We start from the raw sequence: 21,530 nt of genomic DNA on the forward strand, positions 1-21,530 counted from the left end.
CCAGCATAATATTTTCCGTGATGAAGGAACCAAATGCAAGTCCTTGAGTGAACTAACTAGGTACCTTATTCCTCAGTTCTGTACCCAGTGAAAATCAGGGGAGTTGGACACCTAAGTAAGGGCATCATATCTTTCTCAGTTTTACATATTGGCAAATTTGGTGACTCTCCTTTCTATAAAGATGACCCATTCCCACCTATTCATTGTGTTTGTAGATTAAATCTGGCTTGGATAGTGCTTCTGCTGTGTTTACTGGAGAGGAATTCATCATTTTGATTGGACTAGTCAGTGGCCTAGAGAGGAATTACCTGCAACATTTTTCTTGTCCTATTAAATTAGGGTGGATTGATTTAAACATGATATAAATCGCCAATAGAAAATCATTGATTTAAATCAAGTTTCCCACTGATATTTCTTCACATATATCTTAAACGGGTCCAAATCTGATCACTAAAGCATGTTAATTTACAACTCAGTACAGCATTTTACAACATCTAGGAGGATATACTTTGTGTAATTTTTTAGATAACTTGATTTTTATTAATTCAGGAAATAGTACATAATACTCATTAAGATGCAGGTACAGCAGCAGCACATTAGGAATGGTAAAAACTATATCTCACACACAATAGCACGTATATTTTAGTAAACTAAATCTTAAATGTTGCATGTTTCACCTTTGCAATTGCAGTAGTCTCCTGAGTTGCTGGCTGACGGCTGTCCTTAAACTTTTTTTTTATTTTCAGATTTTATTAACTCTAACAGACAAGTCATCACAACAGTAAACGTATGCTGTCCTTAACTTCTACAACTAGCTCTCATCTTCCCCACCCCCACTGTCATTTTTATTCATAGCCTGAAACAGAAATATGAGTTTTCCTGTTTTTTCAACTCCTACTCGATTTCTTAGCTTTGAGTGAATAATACCAAATGAAAATATTCTCTCTGTGCCTGCAGAGGAAGCTACTGCTGTGAAAAGTTGGCTTAGCAACTGAAGGAACTCTGTTTCAAGGTGCCTGGCTAATGATTTCCACCAATTCAGGGGAGCGACTTTGTTCAAAACATCAGTAAACATATACTGTTTAAATGGTTCCTCTCCAGCCCTGAAATTTATTATGACTGGCATAACTGAGGAGTGATTTTGAGATGCCCATACCATGGCAGCAGCATCTTCTTCAGAAGTTAAGCATCTACCTTTATATCTGGGATCAAGAATGTTCGCAAGAAAATGAGGTGGAGTTAGTGCTTGATCCATTCACTTCTTGCTTGACTGCAGTTTAACTTTCTGGTGAGGTATTTCTTCAGTGTTTCTTGAAGTGCCTTCCAGAGAAATTGCTGCTGCATTGCTGATGCTGTCGAAATTTGAAGTTTGTTTAAGGCTATGGATATAGGCTTCAGTATACTGAGCATATCCTCCACATTCCTCTTTAATCCAATGTTAGTTACTTTGGATGAGATGCTTCGATCTATTTTATCACGGTTTTCTTCACAAAGTTTTGAGAATAGGCCAGTTCTTAATTGTTCAAAACAATGAACCACAGAATTCCATCGAACATCTTGAGGGAGAATTAATTTGGCTCCTCTTGCTCTCTTCAGGGAAGCAGAAGCAAAATGGTTGTTATGGAAGTATTTTACGACTTCAACAACATTTTCTTTTATTCCTGGAGATGTACTTTTAAGTCTTTAGGTAAAAGATGCATTAAATGGGCACTGCAGCCATATGTTATTAAGTAGCATCCTTCCGTTTCTTCTGAGTATCTTCTCATCTTTGCCACGTTTGCAGCATTGACTGTGACAAAACTGCACATGTGACAGTTGAATTTTTCTTCACAGTTTATTACAGCTTTCCTTGCCAATTCTTTTAAATATTCTGTTACGTCGGGAAATGCCGACACATCTATTGTTTCTGAAAGATATGCAACCCCATCTTCTGTTGTCACATAGGCACATATTACTGGATCATTGTGTACATTGCTCCACCCATCAAGGCTTAAACTGGCAAATTTCCCTTCAGTATTTCTTGCACACTGTTCAAGTTCCTTCACTCATACTGTATCTAACAACCTTCCACCAGTCTCTGCTCTACCAGGTGGAGTGTAGCCTCGTGGTAAGGACTCAGCCATGTCAATGAAGTGTGTGTTGTTAACAGTGTGAAACTGAGAATTTGTGGCATAAATGATCCGAGCAATCTTTTCATCTGTGGTGTCTTGTTGGTATTTGCTGGTCCTTGCTACAAACCCATCCATGGTGGTGGTTTTACTGGATGATTGAAATCTTTTGCTTGCTACTGATACTTCATTGTCTGAAATACGTTTAGTTGCAGCACTGCTGCTAAAAATACCAACGGATGACTCTGAAGTTGTTGCAGATAGACAGTCAATCTTTTATGCTTAAATGGGATCCTGAAACAAAATTAAAAAATGATTTTGAATAGTTGTTCTTCTCGGTTCTTCTCACTCTATTATTCAGTTAGTCATTTACATTTTTTTAAGCAAGGATGCAAATCCGATTCCAAATTACCAAAAAAGCTAAGACTGACTGCACTTAGAGTGCACTTAATTTTGGAATAAGCCCCGTAGAACTCACTGGCACTTCTGTTTTTTGAGTATCCAAATATAGGATGGGGTTCCCTTGGGAAAGTTGAGTTATGCTGAAGTAAAACAGGGAATAGACTTATAACATTACCATTATGGTCTGTGGCCATGATGTTCCAAAATAAGGGGCATGTATTATGTAATATAAAATAAGAAAATGACACCCAGTGGCAACTGGCAACTCTAGATTTCTCTTACTGCAGCTTTCTGTACCGTATACTTGCAACATCCAACATAGCAAACAGCTTGGGAATTTACTTGTTAAATCACACTTATACTAAAAGGCATAGAGAGAGTCTTGAAGAATGATGCATTGCAAAATGAATTGTTCTTCAGACATATCCACGTTTTCATCCACATCATTTTCTCCCAATAAGCAGTTTTCATTATGATGTTACATTCTTGCAAGTAGGCCTGCATCTCCTTCTTGCACTGCTTACACTTGACAAGTTTTCCGTTTTTTCCCAGGGAAGGAATTTCTTCAAAATATTCCCAGATAGAGTATCTCTTATGCCCAGAAGCCATGACAGTTTCTTTGTGGCAAAAGTGTGGGGGAATATAGGAAGCTGTCTGTGAACTGAATAACGTCTTCCCTTTTTCTTTCCAGTCCACTCCACTGTTCCTTTCTACTCTGCCTCCATCCTTTGTGTCTCTGTCTTTGACTGTCTTAACTAACTTCTCTTCCTTGCTTGGCTCAGCTCCACCATCACATAAGCACAGAACAACAACAAACCTATCCCGCCCATGTCTTTCTTTGCACATGTGACTTTAGTCTGCTGAGAAACAGAAACTGAAACAGAAACCGAAAGGCCAGAACTTTCAAGAGGCAAGAGCTGGTAGTTAGGCTGGACAGACTAGAGCCATTAATTTATTTTTATGAGCCTGTAAGTGTAGGTTTAGCATGTTTGTGATGAGATTTAATTGTAACTGTTTTTTAAATGAGAGAGAAATTTAGTATTTTATTGATTTTAAAAAATATAAAATCTGATTTTAAATAAAAAAAAAAATCAGATTTAAAAACATTTTTTTTTTTAAATCATTGATTTTTATCCACCCTATATTAAATTGCTCTCTTGAAAAACTATTCCCCAACAGTCCAGGGTGCCTGAAGTCTTAGACAGAGGTATTGTCCTCTCTGAGCTCTTCCCGGCTGATGCTCTTCAGTATGAGGAATGTATTTTGCTCGTTCTGTAATTGCATAATCTTGAAGTAGCTGAGTCAGTGGATCACTTGCCTAGCTTGGCTGTTTTAATCTGATACAGTGATACAGGATTAGCTAACTGCTCCTGTTTTTCTGAGTTTTCAGATACATGAATGAATGTCTCAATTCAGGTTAGCTACAGATTCTTATATTTTTCTTAAACCAAATAGAGATCCAGTGAAATATGTCACTTAGAGACCAGTCTCCATGTTGAATGAGAATTACAATAAAAATTTCTTGCAGTTGCAGATTTAAAACTTAAAACATTGATCTGAATGTACAAATTTAATCAGCCTTTGTCATGAGGAGGGATTCATTGGGTAGTGATCATAAAATAACTACAACTGAGGGACTCAATCAGTAAGAGCTACCTTAAATCTAAAAGACCAGAAAATTTTTGATAGGGTGAAGTGGAGATTTTTCTACCACTAAACAAACTTGAATTTGGTCCTTACATTGCTTTTTTTTAAAAAAAATGAATGGCAAGATTTCAAACCAACAAATCTGCTCTCAGTTAGGAAGAGGGACCAGGCAACCCTGCCCCCATCTTTGTAGCTAACCATAACACCCTTCACACAACTAATTCAAGATCATCCAACGACACTGGGTACATCAGTTGGTGGAACATGTATTATCTGCATAGACTGAAATATTACACAGTAATTTATTTAAGAAAGACCCGATCTGCCCTGCTCACTCTATTATAAGAAATATAAAAAGCTGTGATTTTAACAGAGTATATACTTGAGATGGGAGAAAATGCTAAACTTCAGTTGAGATTGCAATACTCCAGAATGGAAAACTCATCTTAAAATTAAAAGGTGGAAAGATAATTGAGTGTTATATGTCTCATAATAACTGAGTTAAATAAACTAAATTATACACCTCTTCTGAACAGAATACAAAATAACTCGAAGAAAGGTTGGTGCCTGTAGGCACTACTGCAGTAGAAATGTTTAAGAATAAAAAATATGGAATTTATTTTTCTTCTTTGAGTGCTTGCTCATGTCAATTCCATTCTAGGTGTGTGCATGCCTCTGTGCACAGTTACCAATTTTTTTTCCCTTCAGCAGTACCCATAGGGCCGGCTTCGGCACCCCTGGAGCCCTGCACACATGTATATGATGCGCCTCTAGTCCTGTGCCCCTTCAGTTCCTTCTTTCCGCCTGTGAGGGTTGCTGGAACTGCTCTGCTTGCTTCGCAAGTGCTCAGTACCTTCAGTAGTTTAGATACTTGTTTGTTCTCTGTTAGTTAAGTAGTTAATAGTTCAGTAATTAGATTTGGAATAGTCCCTTCTGGGACATTTGCGCGGAACCGCTCTGCGGGTTTCAAGCCCTGCGTCTCCTGCAGCAAACCCTTCCCTCTTAGTGACCCCCAAGACAGCTGCCTGAAATGCCATGGGGAAGGTCATACGAAGGAGAAGTGTAAGATCTGCAAAGCTTTCAGGCTGCGGACCCAGAAGGAGAGGGAAATCTGCCTGAAGGCCTTACTGATGGATGCAGCGCTAAGAACAGCCTCTGAGCTGGCATGATCCACTCGGTGCCAAGTATGTCATCAGGACAAAACACCCACTCAGCACCAGCCCCGACATGGCACCAGACTTCCTCTTCCTCTTCCCCAACAAGGAAGAAACAGAAGAAGCAACATGAAGAAGAAGCCGCTCCTCCACACCAAGAAAGCCCAGGGAAGCAGGGTCGAGTGTGGAACCCACACTGAATCAACCGACTGAGGGTCAGCAGGAGAGGGGATCGTTGCCCAGAAATGCGACCCCGATGAGAGCCACTTCCCACTCCTGGGAGTGGAAAGGGACCTCTTCAAATTGCGGTGCCATCGACACCGAAGGCATTCCAAGCAGTGAGGAACCTGATGGCCCTGCTGTTGCTGCCTTCTCCTCGGCTCCTGGTGCTGTCCAAGGAAAAGGTGCCAGTTTCCAAGGGGAAGCCCGCAATGGTTCATCCGCAGTGGCCGCACTGCTCCCCCGAACAGGGGCCCATTCCTGGGTGCCAGGTCACTGTGCGGGGAGTCATTGTCATGGCACCAGTCCCCCAGGGGGCGCTCCTCGGTGGAACATCAGAGGCGGTTGCCGGCTGCCATATCTCTGGCACTGAGGGCCTCGCGCTCAGGAGGTCAGCACCGTTCCCGCTCAACCTCCCACAGGCATTCTCTGGAGGGGAATCGACCCTGTACCCGCTCCCCGGCACCGAAGAGTTCACCCATACAGGCATGGTGCAGAACCTGGTCGCCAGAGAGCGTCGTCATCTAAAGGGGTCAAACGACGCCACAAGTCTTCGGTTCCGAGGTGCTGATCTTCGACGTGGCACCAGTCCAGCTTATCCTCGGGCCATGGATCCTTGGCACTCGGGCATCAGTCGGGCAAGCGGTACTTCCAATCATCCTCTTCGCACTCCCCAACACCAAGGTGGCAGTCGTCTGAGTGCCATGGTGCTCGGGGTGTTGATCCTCCACCCTGCAGCACCACACCACAAGGGAGCCAGCTACTCCCCTCCACCCCATGGTTGTCTGGCAGCGAGTCTGTTTCCTCAAGGGAGGACAGGCAGCCTGCTGCCTGATTGGGGCATTGACTCAGGAGCAAGTCCCCTGCTCTGCAGGTCCTGGTTGGCCCCAAGGCCAGTGCAGTGGCCATATTGGGGATCCCAGTAGCCCTAGGCCTTCTCTCATTCAGGTCCTCTGGCATACAGTCAGTGCCAGTGGCCATCGGAGGGTGCATGAGTCAGTGTTGGAGGAGGACTTGGACTCCCAAGAGGGGACATCATCATCAGCTCCCCGTCAGCAGGAAGGGTTGCCACTTCCCTCCATGACAGCTCAGTCCTCCTCATCCTCCCGATGAGGCTGTTGTGTTGGTTGTGTCGGGGCCATCTGTCCCTTTGGATGATTTTCAGGCCAACCAAGAACTCCTTAAGAGGATGGCCTCGAATTTGGGTTTAGAGGCAGAGGAGCTCAAGGAGGCCTTGGACAGCCTCTTTGATGTGCTGGCAGCGGCGGCGCTGGCCCGGATCACCCTGCCTGTACACAAAGGGGTGCTCAAGGTGGTAAAAGTCCTGTGTAGGCACCATCATTTGTGGCCCCAACGTCAAAAAGAGCAGAGAAAGTACTATGTTCCCGCCAAGGAATTTGAATATCTGTTCATCCACCCCTCCCTGGGTTCCCTGATAGTGACGGCCGCTAACGAGCACAATAGGCAGGGCCAGCCTAGTGCAACTGCCAAAAACAAGGATGACCACACATCTGAACCTTTTTTGGGAGAAAAACTTATTCAACGGCAAGCCCACCCGTTCCTCAACTGTCTTGCCCTCTTCCTGTTCAAAAGGGCCAAGATAACATCAGACCATTGGGTTCTTGGCATAATCTCAGCGGGATATGTCCTGCAGTTCCCCCCCTCCACACAACCCTCCCTTCCTAGTCCCTCTTCAGAGACCACTCTCATGAGCAACTTCTCGTGCGGAAGGTGGAGAATCTTATCAACCAAGGGGCTATAGAGGAGTTACCGACGGACATGAAAGGGAGTAGATTTTACTCCCAGTATTTCCTTATTCCCAAGGCGAAAGGGGGTCTCAAGCCATTCTAGACCTGTATTATCTCAACAAATATCTCAAGAGACTGAAGTTCCACATGGTCTCCCTAGCCTCCATCATCCCTTCCTTGGATCCAGGAGACTGGTATGCCTCCCTCAACCTAAAGGACGCATACTTCCACATCACGATCTTTCTAGCCCCAGGCGATTTCTCCGCTTCATCATGGCCCACTCCCATTACCAATTTACAGTGTTATCCGTTGACTTCTCATCTGCCCCGAGAGTGTTTACAAAATGTATGGTGGTGGTGGCGGCGCACCTAAGACGCCAGGGCGTGCAGATTTGCCTGTACCTAGATGACTGGCTGATCAAGGGCATGTCCCAGTCTCCGGTCCAAAGCAGCCTGGACCTCGTATATACCACCTGCCGCTGTCTGGGTCTATTAATAAACAGAAATCAACACTAATTCTGGTAAAGCAGATAGAATTCATTGGAGCGCTCTGGGGCTCCACGCGGGCCAGGGTGTTTCTGTCCCAACCCCACTTTGAAGCCATGTCGGACATTATTACTCGCCTGCATGAGTGCCCCATCACAACAACCAGGTCTTGTCTGCAGCTGATGGGTCATATGGGTGGCTTGCACGTATGTAGTGAGGCTCGCACGTCATCCTAGCTGGCCTCGGTGTACACCCCGAGCAGGCACTCTCTGGACCGAGTGGTCACGGTCCCTCCCCACATCCTGTCTTCACTAGAATGGTGGCAGGACCCTCGTTTGGTGCTGTGGGGCACACTGTTCGAGGAGCTAGCCCTCTTGGTCACATTGGTTTCGAATCCCTCGGATTTGGGGTGGGGAGCCCATATCAGCTCGAACCACAGCATGCAAGGACTTTGGGTTGTGGGAGGAGTGAGGCATGCACATTAACATGAGGGAACTACGGGTGATGGTTCTGGCTTGCAGGGTGTTCCTTCCCTTCATTGCGGGCAAGGTGTAGTGCGGGTGCTGATGGACAACGCTGCTGCCATGTACTATATCAGCAGGCCGGAGGGGCCTGCTCCTCGGCCCTTTGCAGGAGGCAGTGTGTCTGTGGAACCTGGCAGTGAGCCACAATTTTCACTTTATAGCCTCTCCCCTTCCGGGCATCAGGAATGACACAGCAAACTGCTTCAGCAGGTCCTTTTTAGCCTCGCCACGACTGGTCGCTCCACCCGAGGGTAGCTGCTATGATCTTCCAGAGGTGGGGCTCTCCCCAAGTGGACTTGTTTGTGTCCAGATGGAAAAAGAAGTGCCCACAGTTCTGTTCTCTCCATGGCCTTGAGGAGGGGTCGCTGTCCGACGCCTTTCTCTTGCAATGGAAAGAGGTTCTGATGTATGCATTTCCGCCCATTCCACTGTTATACAGAGTTCTCCTGAAAATCAAGAGAGACAGAGTGAACGTCATCCTGGTCATGCCGGCATGGCCCCCAGCATTGGTTCAGCATACTGATGGATCTGTCAATCGCCCTACCACTGCAGTTGCCTTGGTGGCACGATCTCCTCTCCCAGGACCAAGGCTGCTTACTGCAGCCGGATCTGGAGTCTCTGCATCTCATGGCCTGGAGACTCCATGGCTGAATCTGGAGGAACAGGCCTGTTCATTGCAGGTTCAGCAAATTCTGCTGGGCAGCAGAAAGCCTTGCACTCGGGCTGCATGCGTGGCCAAGTGGAAGTGGTTCACCTGCTGGGCAGCGTCCCATGGAATTCCACCTGAACGGTCATCGATCCAGGCTATTTGGAGTTCTTATTGCACTTTAAGCTGCAAGGCCTGGCTATGGCTTTGTTGAAAGTTCACCTGGCAGCCATTTCGGCCTTTCACCCTCCGCTGGAAGGGAAATCGTTTTTTTTTCCCCATGCTATGACTGTTAGATTCCTGAAAGGAATAGAGAGGCTCTACCCTCAAGTTCGAGACCTGGTGCCTCCTTGGGATTTGATCCTTGTTTGATCCCCCCTTCGAGCCTTTGGCTACCTGTCCATTGATATTGCTCTCCTGGAAGGTATCCTTCCTGGTAGCGATTACTTCAGCGAGACGAGTCTCTGAAATTAGGACACTTACCTCAGAGCCGCCATACACAACCTTCTGTAAGGACAAGGTCCAGTTGCGGCCTCATCCCGCTTTCTTACCCAAGATGGTGTCTTTTTCATTGTAACCAAGATATATTTCTCCCAGTGTTCTTTCCCAAGCCGCGTGGCTCGGAGGAAGAACGGAGGTGGCACACACTTGACGTTAAGCGGGTGCTAGTGCGTTCAAATGTAGAAAGCTAAGTCGTTCCGGAAAACTACGCAACTCTTTGTTGCAGAGGCAGATAGGATGAAGGGCTTACCTGTCTCCACCCAACGCATTTCTTCCTGGATAACTTCCTGCATCAAGTTTTTTTACGAGCAGGCAAAGGTGCCTCTACCAAGTGTTGTCACAGCCCACTCCACCAGAGCGCAAGCTTCCTCGGTGGCCTTTCTGGTGCAGGTGCTAGTGCAAGACATCTGTAGAGCTGCCACCTGGTCATTGGTGCACGTCTTCATGGCCCACTGTGCCACTGTCCAGCAGGCACAGGATGATGCCGGCTTCAGCAGAGCGGTGAGGCAGGCAGCTCATCTGTAACTCCGGGCCCACCTCCAAGGTATTGCTTGTGAGTCATCTAGAATGGAATCAACATGAGTAAGCACTTGAAGAAAAGACAGTTACTCACCTTCTTCGAGATGTGTTGCTCATGTCCATTCCATGACCCGCCCCCTGTCCCCGCTGTCAGAGTTGACGGCGAGAAGGAACTCGGGGCGTAAGGCCGGCGGTGCCTCATATGCTGCGGCATGTGCGTTGGATTCCAGGGGGCACCATGGATACTGCTGAAGGGAGAAAAATTCCGGTAACTGTGCATGGAGGTGCGCAGACGCCTAGAATGGAATGGACATGAGCAACACAGCTCGAAGAACAACAGTTACAAGGTGAGTAACTGTCTTTTCTAGATAAGAAAAATGTAAAAACAAACTATTGCCATGATTTTGTCAGTAACACAGGCAGGGTGTGTTTGGTGTATAGGTGATGCTGAATAGGGAGATGGCAATGGCCAGCGACATAAGCACTGCGTTATGGCCCTATTGTCCAGATGTACTTTGTATTTTTCATGGGTAAGATCAAGACCAGTGAATTTGTATTGGTGACCCTAAGAATGTTTCTTTTGTCTTATAATAAATCCCACTCTGACTGTTTGCATTATTGTATATTCTAACGTGATGTCAGCTTGAAGCATTTAAACTGTCAAAATGCTCTGTGGCATGAACTGGCAGATCATGTTGCATTTTGTGTGTTGTTAGCTCGAAGATGTAAACTTTTCACATCCTTGTTCAGTTTGAAGGAGGAATTTCCCACCTGGTATGAGAAACTGGTACTGGAAATGGTCCACCACAACACAATCTCCTTGGAGAAGCTTGTAGACGCAGCCTGGCTAGAGATCATGACCAAATATGCAGTGGATGAGGAGTGTGACTTTGAGGTGAGGCCCTAGTTTCAAATACTTGTTATGCTTCTGTTTTAATTCTGCTGTCCTCAAGAGGGAGGTTAAAGGAGGTCACAGACATTTTTTCACCTCCACACTTAATGACTATCTAAATTTGGTGCAGAATGATAGGAATCTCAGCTCTTTGTCGAATCCCCTCAATAGTGCCTGCTTCCAAAGCAATAATATAGAAACCAGTTTCTTAGGCAAAGGCTAACCTGTGTAGTTGTCAAAAAATAGGAGTGGCTTGGGCAAAGGAAACTTACGTGATACCTAGCAATAGAAGAGGTTCACATATAACTGCTGCTTCTGTTCCACACACAACATGCTCCCAGTAGGAGTAGCAGAGTGTAACTGATACGGCTTGCACTAGTTTCATTCTCTGACTTCTTGGAACAGTCTGTAGCAGTGGCAGAAGCTCAAATGTGATTAGAGGAAGCCCTTCTCCCTTCAAAAAATAAAAGTGGGGAGACTGAATGGAAACTCAGGCTTGTCAAAAAGGAGGGGGAAGATGCAGTCCTTGTCCTGTGATGATATCTGTTTGGAACTGACTTGTGTCCTCTCTTTCCTGAGCTGGGACCACTGAGGTGGCACATGCAGACCCTTGCAACACATCTGTCTGGCAGACCGAGGCAGTAGCAATGATGGACTTCAGAAATGCTTTGTGTGGTTTTTCCTTTCTTTGGAGTATAACTGGGACTTCTGAATAGGAGGTTAATGGTGAGACCTTGTACGTCTATGAGAGGGGAAACTATAGGAGTGTCTTACTGAGGTCAACGATTAAAAGTTTTCTCTCAAACTTGTGTGTGTGTGTGTGCGACTTTGTTCACCTTCCCTCCCTCCAAGTGTTAGAGCTGATCAGCTCATATTCCTGCCTAAGTACAGTTCTTTGATGCATTTTTCTGCCAGGTTGGGAAAGAGAGAATGCTGCCGGTTAAAATTGTGAAAGTACATCCACTGGAGAAAGTGGATGATGAGGCTGCTGAGAAGAAATCTGATGGAACGTGTGATTCCCCATCCAGTGACAAAGAGAACTCCAGTCAGGTAGCCCAGGACAACCAGAAGGAGTCAGTCCTGAAGGAGGATGACAGCAGGCGAGAGACTATGAGTAAGTAACAAGACAGCGTGCTTAAGAATTGTGGTTTGGGGACAAGGGGGATGCACAAATCCAAATGTTGTTCTCAGGCCTGGTTGTGAAATACTGTCTGTACATGCTCTCTGAAGAGCACTGTGTGGATCTTGTCACTCAATGTAACACGATACACTGATATTCTGATAGCTAGTGGTATAGTTGTAATGGAATTAAAAAGCACTGCGAGTCTCACTACATGCAGTCCATTCCAAAACAGAAAATATGCCACAGCTTACTAGTTGATTAGAAGTTCTGTGGTATACCACTTAAAACTAGGAACTTGCATAGAATTTGTCTGGTGTGATATAGCAAGGGCAGAGGGTGATAGGAGAGTGATCCAAGGGAGGTATGTAAGCCCCAGAATGCTCAGGGCTCTGTTCCCTGCAGACTAGCTAGAAGTCATGAGGGGGCAGTTAGGAGCAGCTGAGGCCAATTAAGGCCCAGCCAGGTGCTTGATAAAAACCCTCTGCTCCAGACAGAGCATGAGCTGTAGGAGTGCTGTGCTGTGTGAAGGAGTGCAGAGTTATGTGAAGGAGCAGGAACAAGTGCAGAGTGTGTGCAGGAGCAGGAAGGAGTGCTGAGGAAGGTACTGGGCTCAAGAAGCCAGAAGGACAGTGTGGGGGGAATTAGCCCAGGGGAAAAGACTGCAGCTGTGAGTGCAGTGCCAGCAGCACATAGCTGCTACTCATAGGACCCCTGGGCTGGGACCCGGATGAGCGGGTGGGCCTGGGGCCCTACCCCCTCCCTGGCCCACTGCGAGAGGCAAAAGTGCGAGACCCACTAGGGTGAAGCTAGCCATTTGTCACACGGGCTAATAAAAAACATGGGCAGAAAGGAAATGTTTTGTGGGTCTAAAGGACTTTGACTTACAGAAATCAACATGTTTAAATTTGCCTTTGTCCAATATAGACATATGAACCTTTCTTCAGGAGTCCTGTTAATCACAGCATGTGAGCAGTTTCTTTAGGATCTTTTTCGAAGCTAATAAAAATTGGGCATGTTACTCGTCACGGATGGAGCTGTGCTAGTGTGTTGATAGAAGCCATAGTATAGCCAGGGCTTGTCTTCATCAGTATGTTTAACTTCACTCAGAGCAGGGTTAAGTCAAATGAGGGTAGATCTGACTGAGCCATGACTGTGCTGTAGCTTCCAAAATTGCTGCTGCTGGTTGACAATTGTCAGTGTAGCTGCATCGTTATTTATTACCCTAGGCATATGGAGGCATGCTAATCACACGTGAATGACATACACCAAGAATGTTAACCATCCAATATCCTGTCCACAATGCAGGTGAAAGTGTCAGTGAAACAATGGCTAAGCTGTCTTCAGCCGATGCTATGGATAGGACCTAGATTTTGCTTCCACCTTCTTAGTGTTTTAGAGGGGCACCTTTCCAGGCCGTTGTGGGAACGCTTCAAGACTCTTCCTGTATTTCAACCCACTGCTGGTCCCAGACTCTTCTCTTCTCAACTCTGTCTTGAAGATGCATCTCGTCCTCTCTGTTCCTCTTGCTGGATCATACCTGATTGCACTGGTAACTGCCACATTGCTGTATTTAGGGTCACTTTTTATGCAGTGACCAACAGACAGCAAAATCCAGCAAAAACAACATTGCCAACAAAAACAGTGAATCAGTAGAACTAGGGAATGGCTTGTGCTTCTGAAAGGTCGGCAGTGTTTAACAAGTAAGAAACTACCCTCTGGGAACAACTGAGGTGATGCATGCTTGTTGATGGGGCTGGGAGTTAGGCAGTAGCTCACAGCTAGTGGGGTGGAATTGCTAGGAGTTGGATTTAAATTTTTCAACCACACCTTGAATTTAGAAGGCGTAACTTAACACATGGTGTTCAAAAGAACCGCTGATAGGAGCAGGATGCAAATCAAAAGCAAGGAAAACCAAAGCTGAGCTTTATGTTCTCTAGTGCTAACTTTCCTTGTGCTTAGTGCCCCCCCTCCCTTCACAGCCCCACCATAAAATCAACTGATGCTTGACTGTAAACGTGACTCTCTACTTTGAGTAAATATTTAGTGTTTTCTCACCTCCCCAACAGGCCTTAGGAGCCAATTCTTTCTTTCAAGCTTTCTAACTGGTTGGAAAACAAAACCAACTTTATGGAAAAATCTCGAAGGTCCTATTTTACAAGGTTTGAAATAAAACAATTTCTTAAAAAAAAAAAAAAGTTCCCCTTCCTTTCCCTTCACCCCTTTTACCATTGAACACAATAAAATGAATGTCCAAGGCTTTTTCCATGTCTTCATTTTTGCCTTTTGCTCTTTTATAACTCTTCAAAACTTCCTCAACTTTGGAAAAGTTAGTATCAAAAGGGGAAAAAAATGGAACTGTAACACTATCCATCTGTAACTCTTAAGAACTTCAACTTTTTGCAAAAGTTTGTGTATTTGGAAAAGGCTAATTTTTGTTCTGCAAGTTTTGAATGAAAAATTTCAGCCAGTTCCGATCAGGCTAAATATGAAAGCTTCTAATTCTTGAAAAGTGCTTGTTATGGTTAATATTTGTAACACCCGAGGGGAATGAGTATAAGTCCCCATTTTACACATGAGGAAACTAGGAGTAGAGGTGAAGTGGCTTACACACAGTGACACAGGAAATCACTGGCAGAGCCGGTACTGGAACCCAGATTTCCCAACTTCCAGTCCTAAGCTTTAATGGATTCTTAATCAATTCAAATAAGAAGCTCTACGGTAGGTGTATTCATGCCTTGAGCTGTGGACTATATAAATGTTAGTAATACTTGTAATTGTACATACTATTTGAGAAAATGTTAACATGTGGAGAAACATTCTGGCCTTAAACTCTTAAGGCTGTGTCTACACAGCTAGGGGTGTGATTCCTCTACTCTGTATGCATGCTCATGGTAGCTTGATGAAAGCTAGCTTGCATATAAATAGCAGTGTAGCTGCAGTAGCAGTACTGGAGGCGTGGCTGACCATTGCCAAGTACAAACCCACATGAAACTGGTGGTACGTACTCAGCATGGTCCAGCTATGCCTCCACTGCCATTACCCATGCTACCATGGCTACGCTGCTGTTTATACTCACGTTAGCTTCATGAAATCTAGTACAAGTATATGTACACAGTCAGGGAATCTCACCCCTCGCTCCTAATATTAGACATAGCCTATGAATTTATTAAACAAATGGCTGTATTAGTAATGCTTAGCATGGGGCTAAAGCACAGTAATTTAATTACTGGGGAAGGAAGATATAGCAAATCTTTGTCATGGGCAAGTAATTGGCAAGACAATGTGGAATATATTTGTTTTATTTAAAATACTAATTTGGTCTAATTCATAGTATCAATGTAGTGTTTGCCAAAACTTCATTAAATAAAATATAACAGGAGCACAGAAACCCCAAGTCCATTCCCTTCTGAAATGGACTGTCTGAGGAATACAGCCCACCCCCCTGTGCTGCAGTGTGGCTTCGTAGTTATGTCAGAGGAGTCAAGACTCCTGAGTTTTATTCTGGTTGTGCCACTGACTTTGACTTGGGTAAAGTGATTGGTCTAATCTCTGCTTAACATTACACCTTTTTAAAATAAGGATGATGTATGCTGTAAGTAGGAAATTAACATTATGAAGTGCTTTGAAATCAAAGATGCTGTGAATATGTAATTCCACACAAAATAATCTCTTAATATTAACAGTACAAGTACACAATTAAACTCCCAGTGTTAAGCATGTGCATGCAACTATAACTCTGCTCTCTTGTGTGAATGCACAATATTCTTTTAGTTACATAATTAATACTATTTATTATACAATGTAACAATGCAGTTTTTCTACAATTTTAGATACCCCTGTGTATCTTGTAATACTTAGCTGAGTTCCAGAGTCCTTGAAAATAAGTATGAAATGCTTACATTACTTATACAACACACTACAGATGAAGTAATGAGAACTTCTGGTGTATATGCTAACTTCAGTTAATGGCTTTAGATCTTGAATTATGTCTAAAAGACCATGCTGCTGATTGAAAAGAAAATATATAGTACATGACTAACCAAACCTCTGCCTGTTTAAAGGGAAGAGAACTTCTTATAGACAAACTTTAAGTCAATAACTATGTATTGGACTGTTAACAAAATTTGAGGTAAGTGTACAAGAATGAGGGGAAAAAAATGCTATGTTACCCAAACATCTTAAGACTGTAACACAAAGTTGTACATTGTATTTGAGAAAGCGTGTGAGTGAAAGCTGTGTTGTAGTGCATGCACAGAAGAGGGCACAGTAAACCATAGCTTTTTCTTGGCACTCTTCATGGGGAACTTTAAAAGGAATAAATAAAGCCACTTCAGCCTCTTGGATTTGAAGCCCTGTTGCCTTGTATAGTGCATGTTGATTGCATGACCTGGATATATCTAACATGCATTAGCAGCTCCTGACCTACAGACACTAGGACTAGGAAAGTGAGCCAAAAAATCTGAACGGAGGCAAAGAATTAAAAACTTCAATGTGAAAAGTTTTCCTAAGACGCACGGTGGAAATAGTTATATAACTGTAGCAGTCATTCAAAACGTTTTTGGAATATCCAAAACGAAAGGAGACAGCTTCATTTGGATGCTTTAGGATGTTAACACCATTTTGTTAATCCAGGTCTTGCTGGAGAATAACTTGTTGTGCTAGAAGACTTTTAAAATCAGATTATAATTCCTAAAATTGTATTTACATTTTTAGCTCTAACCTTTATTATATGTGGTCAATGGAGGCACAGCTGAGAATGTGTCTTAGCATTCAGTCACTCAAGTTCTGCTCATGCAGTTCTCATCTTTCATTATCTAAGACCTGGATCCTCTGAGCTATTTAGGCTCCTAACTTCCAATGAAATCAATGGGAGTTAGCTGCCTAAATACCTTTGGAGTATCTGGGATGAGTTGTTTTGCACACAACTTTCATTGTGCTCTTGAGCAGTAAAACCTAATGTAGTAATGTCCTGTCTATGACTACAGTCAATATTCGACTCTGTTAACATGTTAACAAATGTTCTTAGAACAAATACTAACGCAAGGCAAAATCTGTGATCTACGCATCCTGAGCAGTCAAGAGTGCCTCTTTCGTTATTTGGTCTTGACAAGAAGAGTGTGGCTTCTTCTCTCAGGTCTCTGATAGCATGAGCTGGGCCTGTCCCCTCAAAACCAAACTACCAGAATGTGCTGAACATGGGGCACTGTTACCCAAATAACAAATATCACAGGATCTTTTTAGGGGATAAGGCAACAAGCCACGTTTATTGTGAACACAGAAACTTGGTAAATAGTATTAAAGAAAAGAAAAGTATCAACACTGTAATAACGTTAATATTGTGCTTTACTTAGTGAAATAACATTAATAATAATGTAAACACTAGGAAAACAGTATTAACATTATATCAATACTACAATTACAGACACATATGTTTCAATTGATGCTTTCATTCACACTCACACACTGACAGGCATACACAGTCAGGGAGACAGACAAACATACATAGGGATCTTCTAGATGTCATAGTTACCAGCCTCTTGGTGCTCATGATAGTCTCTGGCCAGGTGACTAGAGCATGAGGATGAGGAGCAAGGTTCTGCCGATGCTCATCGGTACTCCTGGCTGATGTGATGTTGTAGACCCGAATCTCCAGCCTTCATCTTCTTGTCCCATTTTATAGGGAAAGGACCCCATATCAGTCTATGGGTTTTTGCTCTGTCATGCTGCAACTGCATTTTTGGTGTGATCCTTAATCACCCACATTGTTGCAAGCCTGATCAAATTTTGTCCTTTGAAATGGGCTGGCTCCAAAGTTATCAGGGTGGGTTCCTCTTCGGCCATTTGATCATCTTTGCTACTTTCTTCTTTCCTCAAGCGTTTTAGGTGAGACTGGTGTTTTCTTCATGTCTGTTTCGATATCCCTTACTGAGACCAATTGTTCAATCACGCTTCCTGTCTATACCCAACTCAGTTGCTCAGCCATTCACACTCCAATCACTCAGTGCCAACTCCTAGCTGAAGAACTTGCATATTATTTTTAAAGCAAACATTATTTCATTTTTGCCAGTGTCTTTTACAATTGAAAGTAGATATTACATTTCACAGTGTGGCTTTTTATACTTATAAATATATTGAAAGTGAGTAAAATTAACAGATAAGATGGTTTTAAAACAAATAGACTTATAGAAAGTAAGTGAACATTTAAAAGGGTAAAACAATAAGTTAGTTGAGGTGTTAGCTTTTGATTAAAGTTAGTGTGTGTCAGGCTGAAGTGCCTTTTGGTAGGAAGGCGGGGGGGCAGTGTTTGTGGCTCTGTTCTTTCACATATTTCAAAAACAAGATTTTGACCAACAGCACCACCTTTTAGACTCTGGAGACTGACTAAAGTTAGTGCAGAATGTGGCTGCCCATTTATTAAATGGTACTTCATGCAGAGAGCACATTATACCTATGCTCTGTAATCTAATCAACATTGCCTCCTTATTCATTTTGGAAAGAGTTTAAAGTGTTGACTTCTTAACCTGTAAAGCCTTAATGCTTTAGGACTTGGTTGTTGGAGACTGATTCTCTCACCGTCCAATAGTGCTGTAGGCGGAATCCGCTGAAATAGTGAGTTTATGGTCCCCTGGTTTAAAAAGGAGAGATCTGCTCTCTTGCATATTATTTTTCTGTGAGGATGTGATGCTTCCCAGGGTTGTGAGGCACCTTATCTCCTGTCTTTAGTATGAGAGAGCCTCATTTATACCTGCCAATGGTCAGGTCCCTGACAACCCTGATATAGGCAACACAATATTACCTTCTCAGACCCTGCTGGCTCCACTGTCCCTGCAGGTAAGTGGTAGGTACACACCAACCTCCAAGTCCTTCAAGCCTCCCTCTGGGGTTCCTAGGTCCTGGTCTACTGAACACTCAGATTCAGTACTCCCAAAGAAATAGTACACACCAGCTTACTAGTTGTAACTCAGGATCACCACTGTGCTTAACACACAGCACTTTGATAATAAAACTTATTCTTGTTTTCACTATTAATGTGTCTAAGAGCAGAGATTCAAATGATAGAAAGTAAGAATAGTGGAAATAAATGTTTATATAGAAACCAAAATCATAACATGCTTTCTAGAGCCTAAACTTAATTCATAGGACATTCCCCTAGCTTATCCCAAATTCTTTTCCCAGTGTTTTCAATCAAGATGGCTACAGTCCCCTTTCATAAGATCAAATCTGCTTGCAGTTTGTCTTCACAGATTGAAGGATTCCAGTGTGTTTCACTGCACCCCCAGATATATCAGACCTCCAGTCTTCATCTGAAAATGGTGTCCATCTGTCCTCATCTTTCTCTGCTGTTTATTTTTTCCTGTTAATTTCTTTCTGAAGCCTCCACAAGCCCTTCATTAGAACTTGGCTCAGTATGCTAGTAGGCTTCTGTTGTAAGTGTAAGACACACACAATATGCTGTAGTCCAGCAGGGGGATAACTGTCTGGAGAAGTTTATCCCAAGGCAAGCTACCTTTGAGTGACCTCCCTTTAACTACAAGGCTTAGAGAACATAATTTTCAGCACATATACATGACTCCTCTCACACATTCCGTACATACATCTCACAATGATTGTGATGACCAGTGTGACGCAGGCTTTCATTAGAGACCTTACATGATATTCTTTTGGTGAACCCAGGGGATCTGTGTACCCCTGTGCCCTCTGCTGGTTGGCATCAGGCGCTTCTTGGATCACAGAGTTCCTCAGTTTAGGTACTCATTCCTCACTGATTTGTCTACTAGATCTCAGCTGCCTTCTGAGCAGACTGCATTGCCATCTTTTTTCCCCTTTGCCACAACTAACCACCTTTATCCCTGGCTCCACTTACAACCTGGTTGCAATGTTACAATTTTGTTGACCTATTGCTGTTTGGACACTGTGCTTTAATTGTTAGTGTCTAGAGCTGCTAAGCATGTTAAAACCATAGTGTTTACAAATGAGATATAATGGTGTATAGAAGTCTGTTTCTAGCCTAGGTCTAGAATTTTGCCTAAATACGCACACTAGATCTTTTTTTAATTCATAGCAGTGAGTGTAAAAATAAAACTTGGGGTGGTCTTCTACAGTAAGTTCTTCTTGAATAGAGATTTTTTTTAGGGAAGACAAACTTCTGGCTGTTTTCTGGTCAGGAAATACGCACATGTTAATTATAGTAGCTGTCATGGTTCCTCGGAACAACTTCAGTTGTTGTTGTATGTGTATTTAGATAATAGACTAAACATCTTGTGTTGAAGAGAGCTGACCCACTCAAAACTCTCTTGATTACATCTTTTCTCAGAATCTGAATAACTTATGGAAATGTGAGAGAGTTCTAAACCATTTAAGCCATTACATTTAGCTTATTCTGTACCATTAGTTTGTAGCAAATCTCCATGGTGGAATGATTTCCAGAAATAAGTGGTCTGTTCAAATTCACCAGCTATATTTGGTTGTTAAAAGTAATCATGAATGGCACACCGAAAACGCCACTGAGAAATGAAGACCTAAAACTTCAGTCTTGCCCTATTGTGTTTAGTACTGCAGGTCTTTTGGGATGTGACCATCTGTTTTACCAAGGCCCCTGCATTTGTGTGAAAGGAACATGTGACAAGTCTAAGCATGGTCTGTTCATGGTATGACTGTAGTTTTTTTAACTCCGTAACCCTTAGGTCTGTCTTTCTCAGCAGTGCATCAATAACGGTTTGTCTTCTGGTTGACCAGGTGATCGGACACGCAGGTCTCCTCGGAAACTTCCTACTTCTCTGAAGAAGGAAGAGAAGAAGTGGGTGCCACCAAAGTTCCTGCCACACAAATATGATGTCAAGCTGCAAAACGAAGATAAGGTGAGATGCCTACTTGAATCTTCTGTTACACAGCATGACAGAAAAGAATGGAATAAATAAGCCCTGTGTACCATTAAACAGCAGTTAAGTTTCCTTTAACCACATTTAGTATTGTATAGAAATGTTGTCTTAATGGGGTGGCTTAAGCAGTGGTAAGTAACTGCTAACTGGTTGTTAATTTACTAATCCCTGATCTGTCTGCCAATTGGTTGATGCAGCCTGGCCAGTGATATACTAATGGTAAAAGTGACCAGTAGTAACTGCTTATATTTAACCAGTGATACCTTGTAAATGACATCATAGCTAATTACATGTCGGGAAGCGCTGTGGTTTTCAGCACTGCTGCATGCTTTCAATTCTGTCAGCTATTCACTAGGGTGATCATAATCCTGATAGGAAGGCAGCAGTGATTTCAAACTGATGATTACAATTTACAGAGTAACTCCCCTGGTCTCTAAAAGGTTTTGATAAACTAGTCTTTTCTTTAACCAAATATTCTAAGTTGCAGGGGGGGAGGTCTAGGTTGGACATTAGGAAAAAGTTTTTTACTAGGAGGGTGGTAAAGCACTAGAATGGGTTACCTAGGGAGGTGGTGGAATCTCCATCTTTAGAGGTTTTTAATCTGAGGCTTGACAAAGCCCTGGCTGGGATGATATAGCTGAGGTTAGTCCTGCTTTGAGCAGGGGGTTGGACTAGATGACCTC

General features: G+C 43.4%; 1 protein-coding gene across 2 annotated transcripts in view; it reads left to right on the plus strand.

Moving 5' to 3' along the window:
- BAZ1B (bromodomain adjacent to zinc finger domain 1B) overlaps nucleotides 1-21,530 on the plus strand; it is an 82,410-nt gene that overhangs the window by 10,210 nt on the left and 50,670 nt on the right. For both annotated transcript variants that reach the window (XM_067537751.1, XM_067537750.1), the window contains exons 3-5: nucleotides 10,704-10,848; nucleotides 11,761-11,959; nucleotides 20,705-20,826. In XM_067537751.1, coding sequence (XP_067393852.1) covers nucleotides 10,704-10,848; nucleotides 11,761-11,959; nucleotides 20,705-20,826 — 466 coding nt within the window. The remainder of the gene's footprint in view (nucleotides 1-10,703; nucleotides 10,849-11,760; nucleotides 11,960-20,704; nucleotides 20,827-21,530) is intronic.

The sequence above is a fragment of the Emydura macquarii genome, unplaced genomic scaffold (genome assembly GCF_026122565.2).
Source record: "Emydura macquarii macquarii isolate MOO-44397 ecotype Brisbane River unplaced genomic scaffold, CSIRO-AGI_Emac_v2 contig_450, whole genome shotgun sequence".
Taxonomy (NCBI): Eukaryota; Metazoa; Chordata; order Testudines; family Chelidae; genus Emydura; species Emydura macquarii.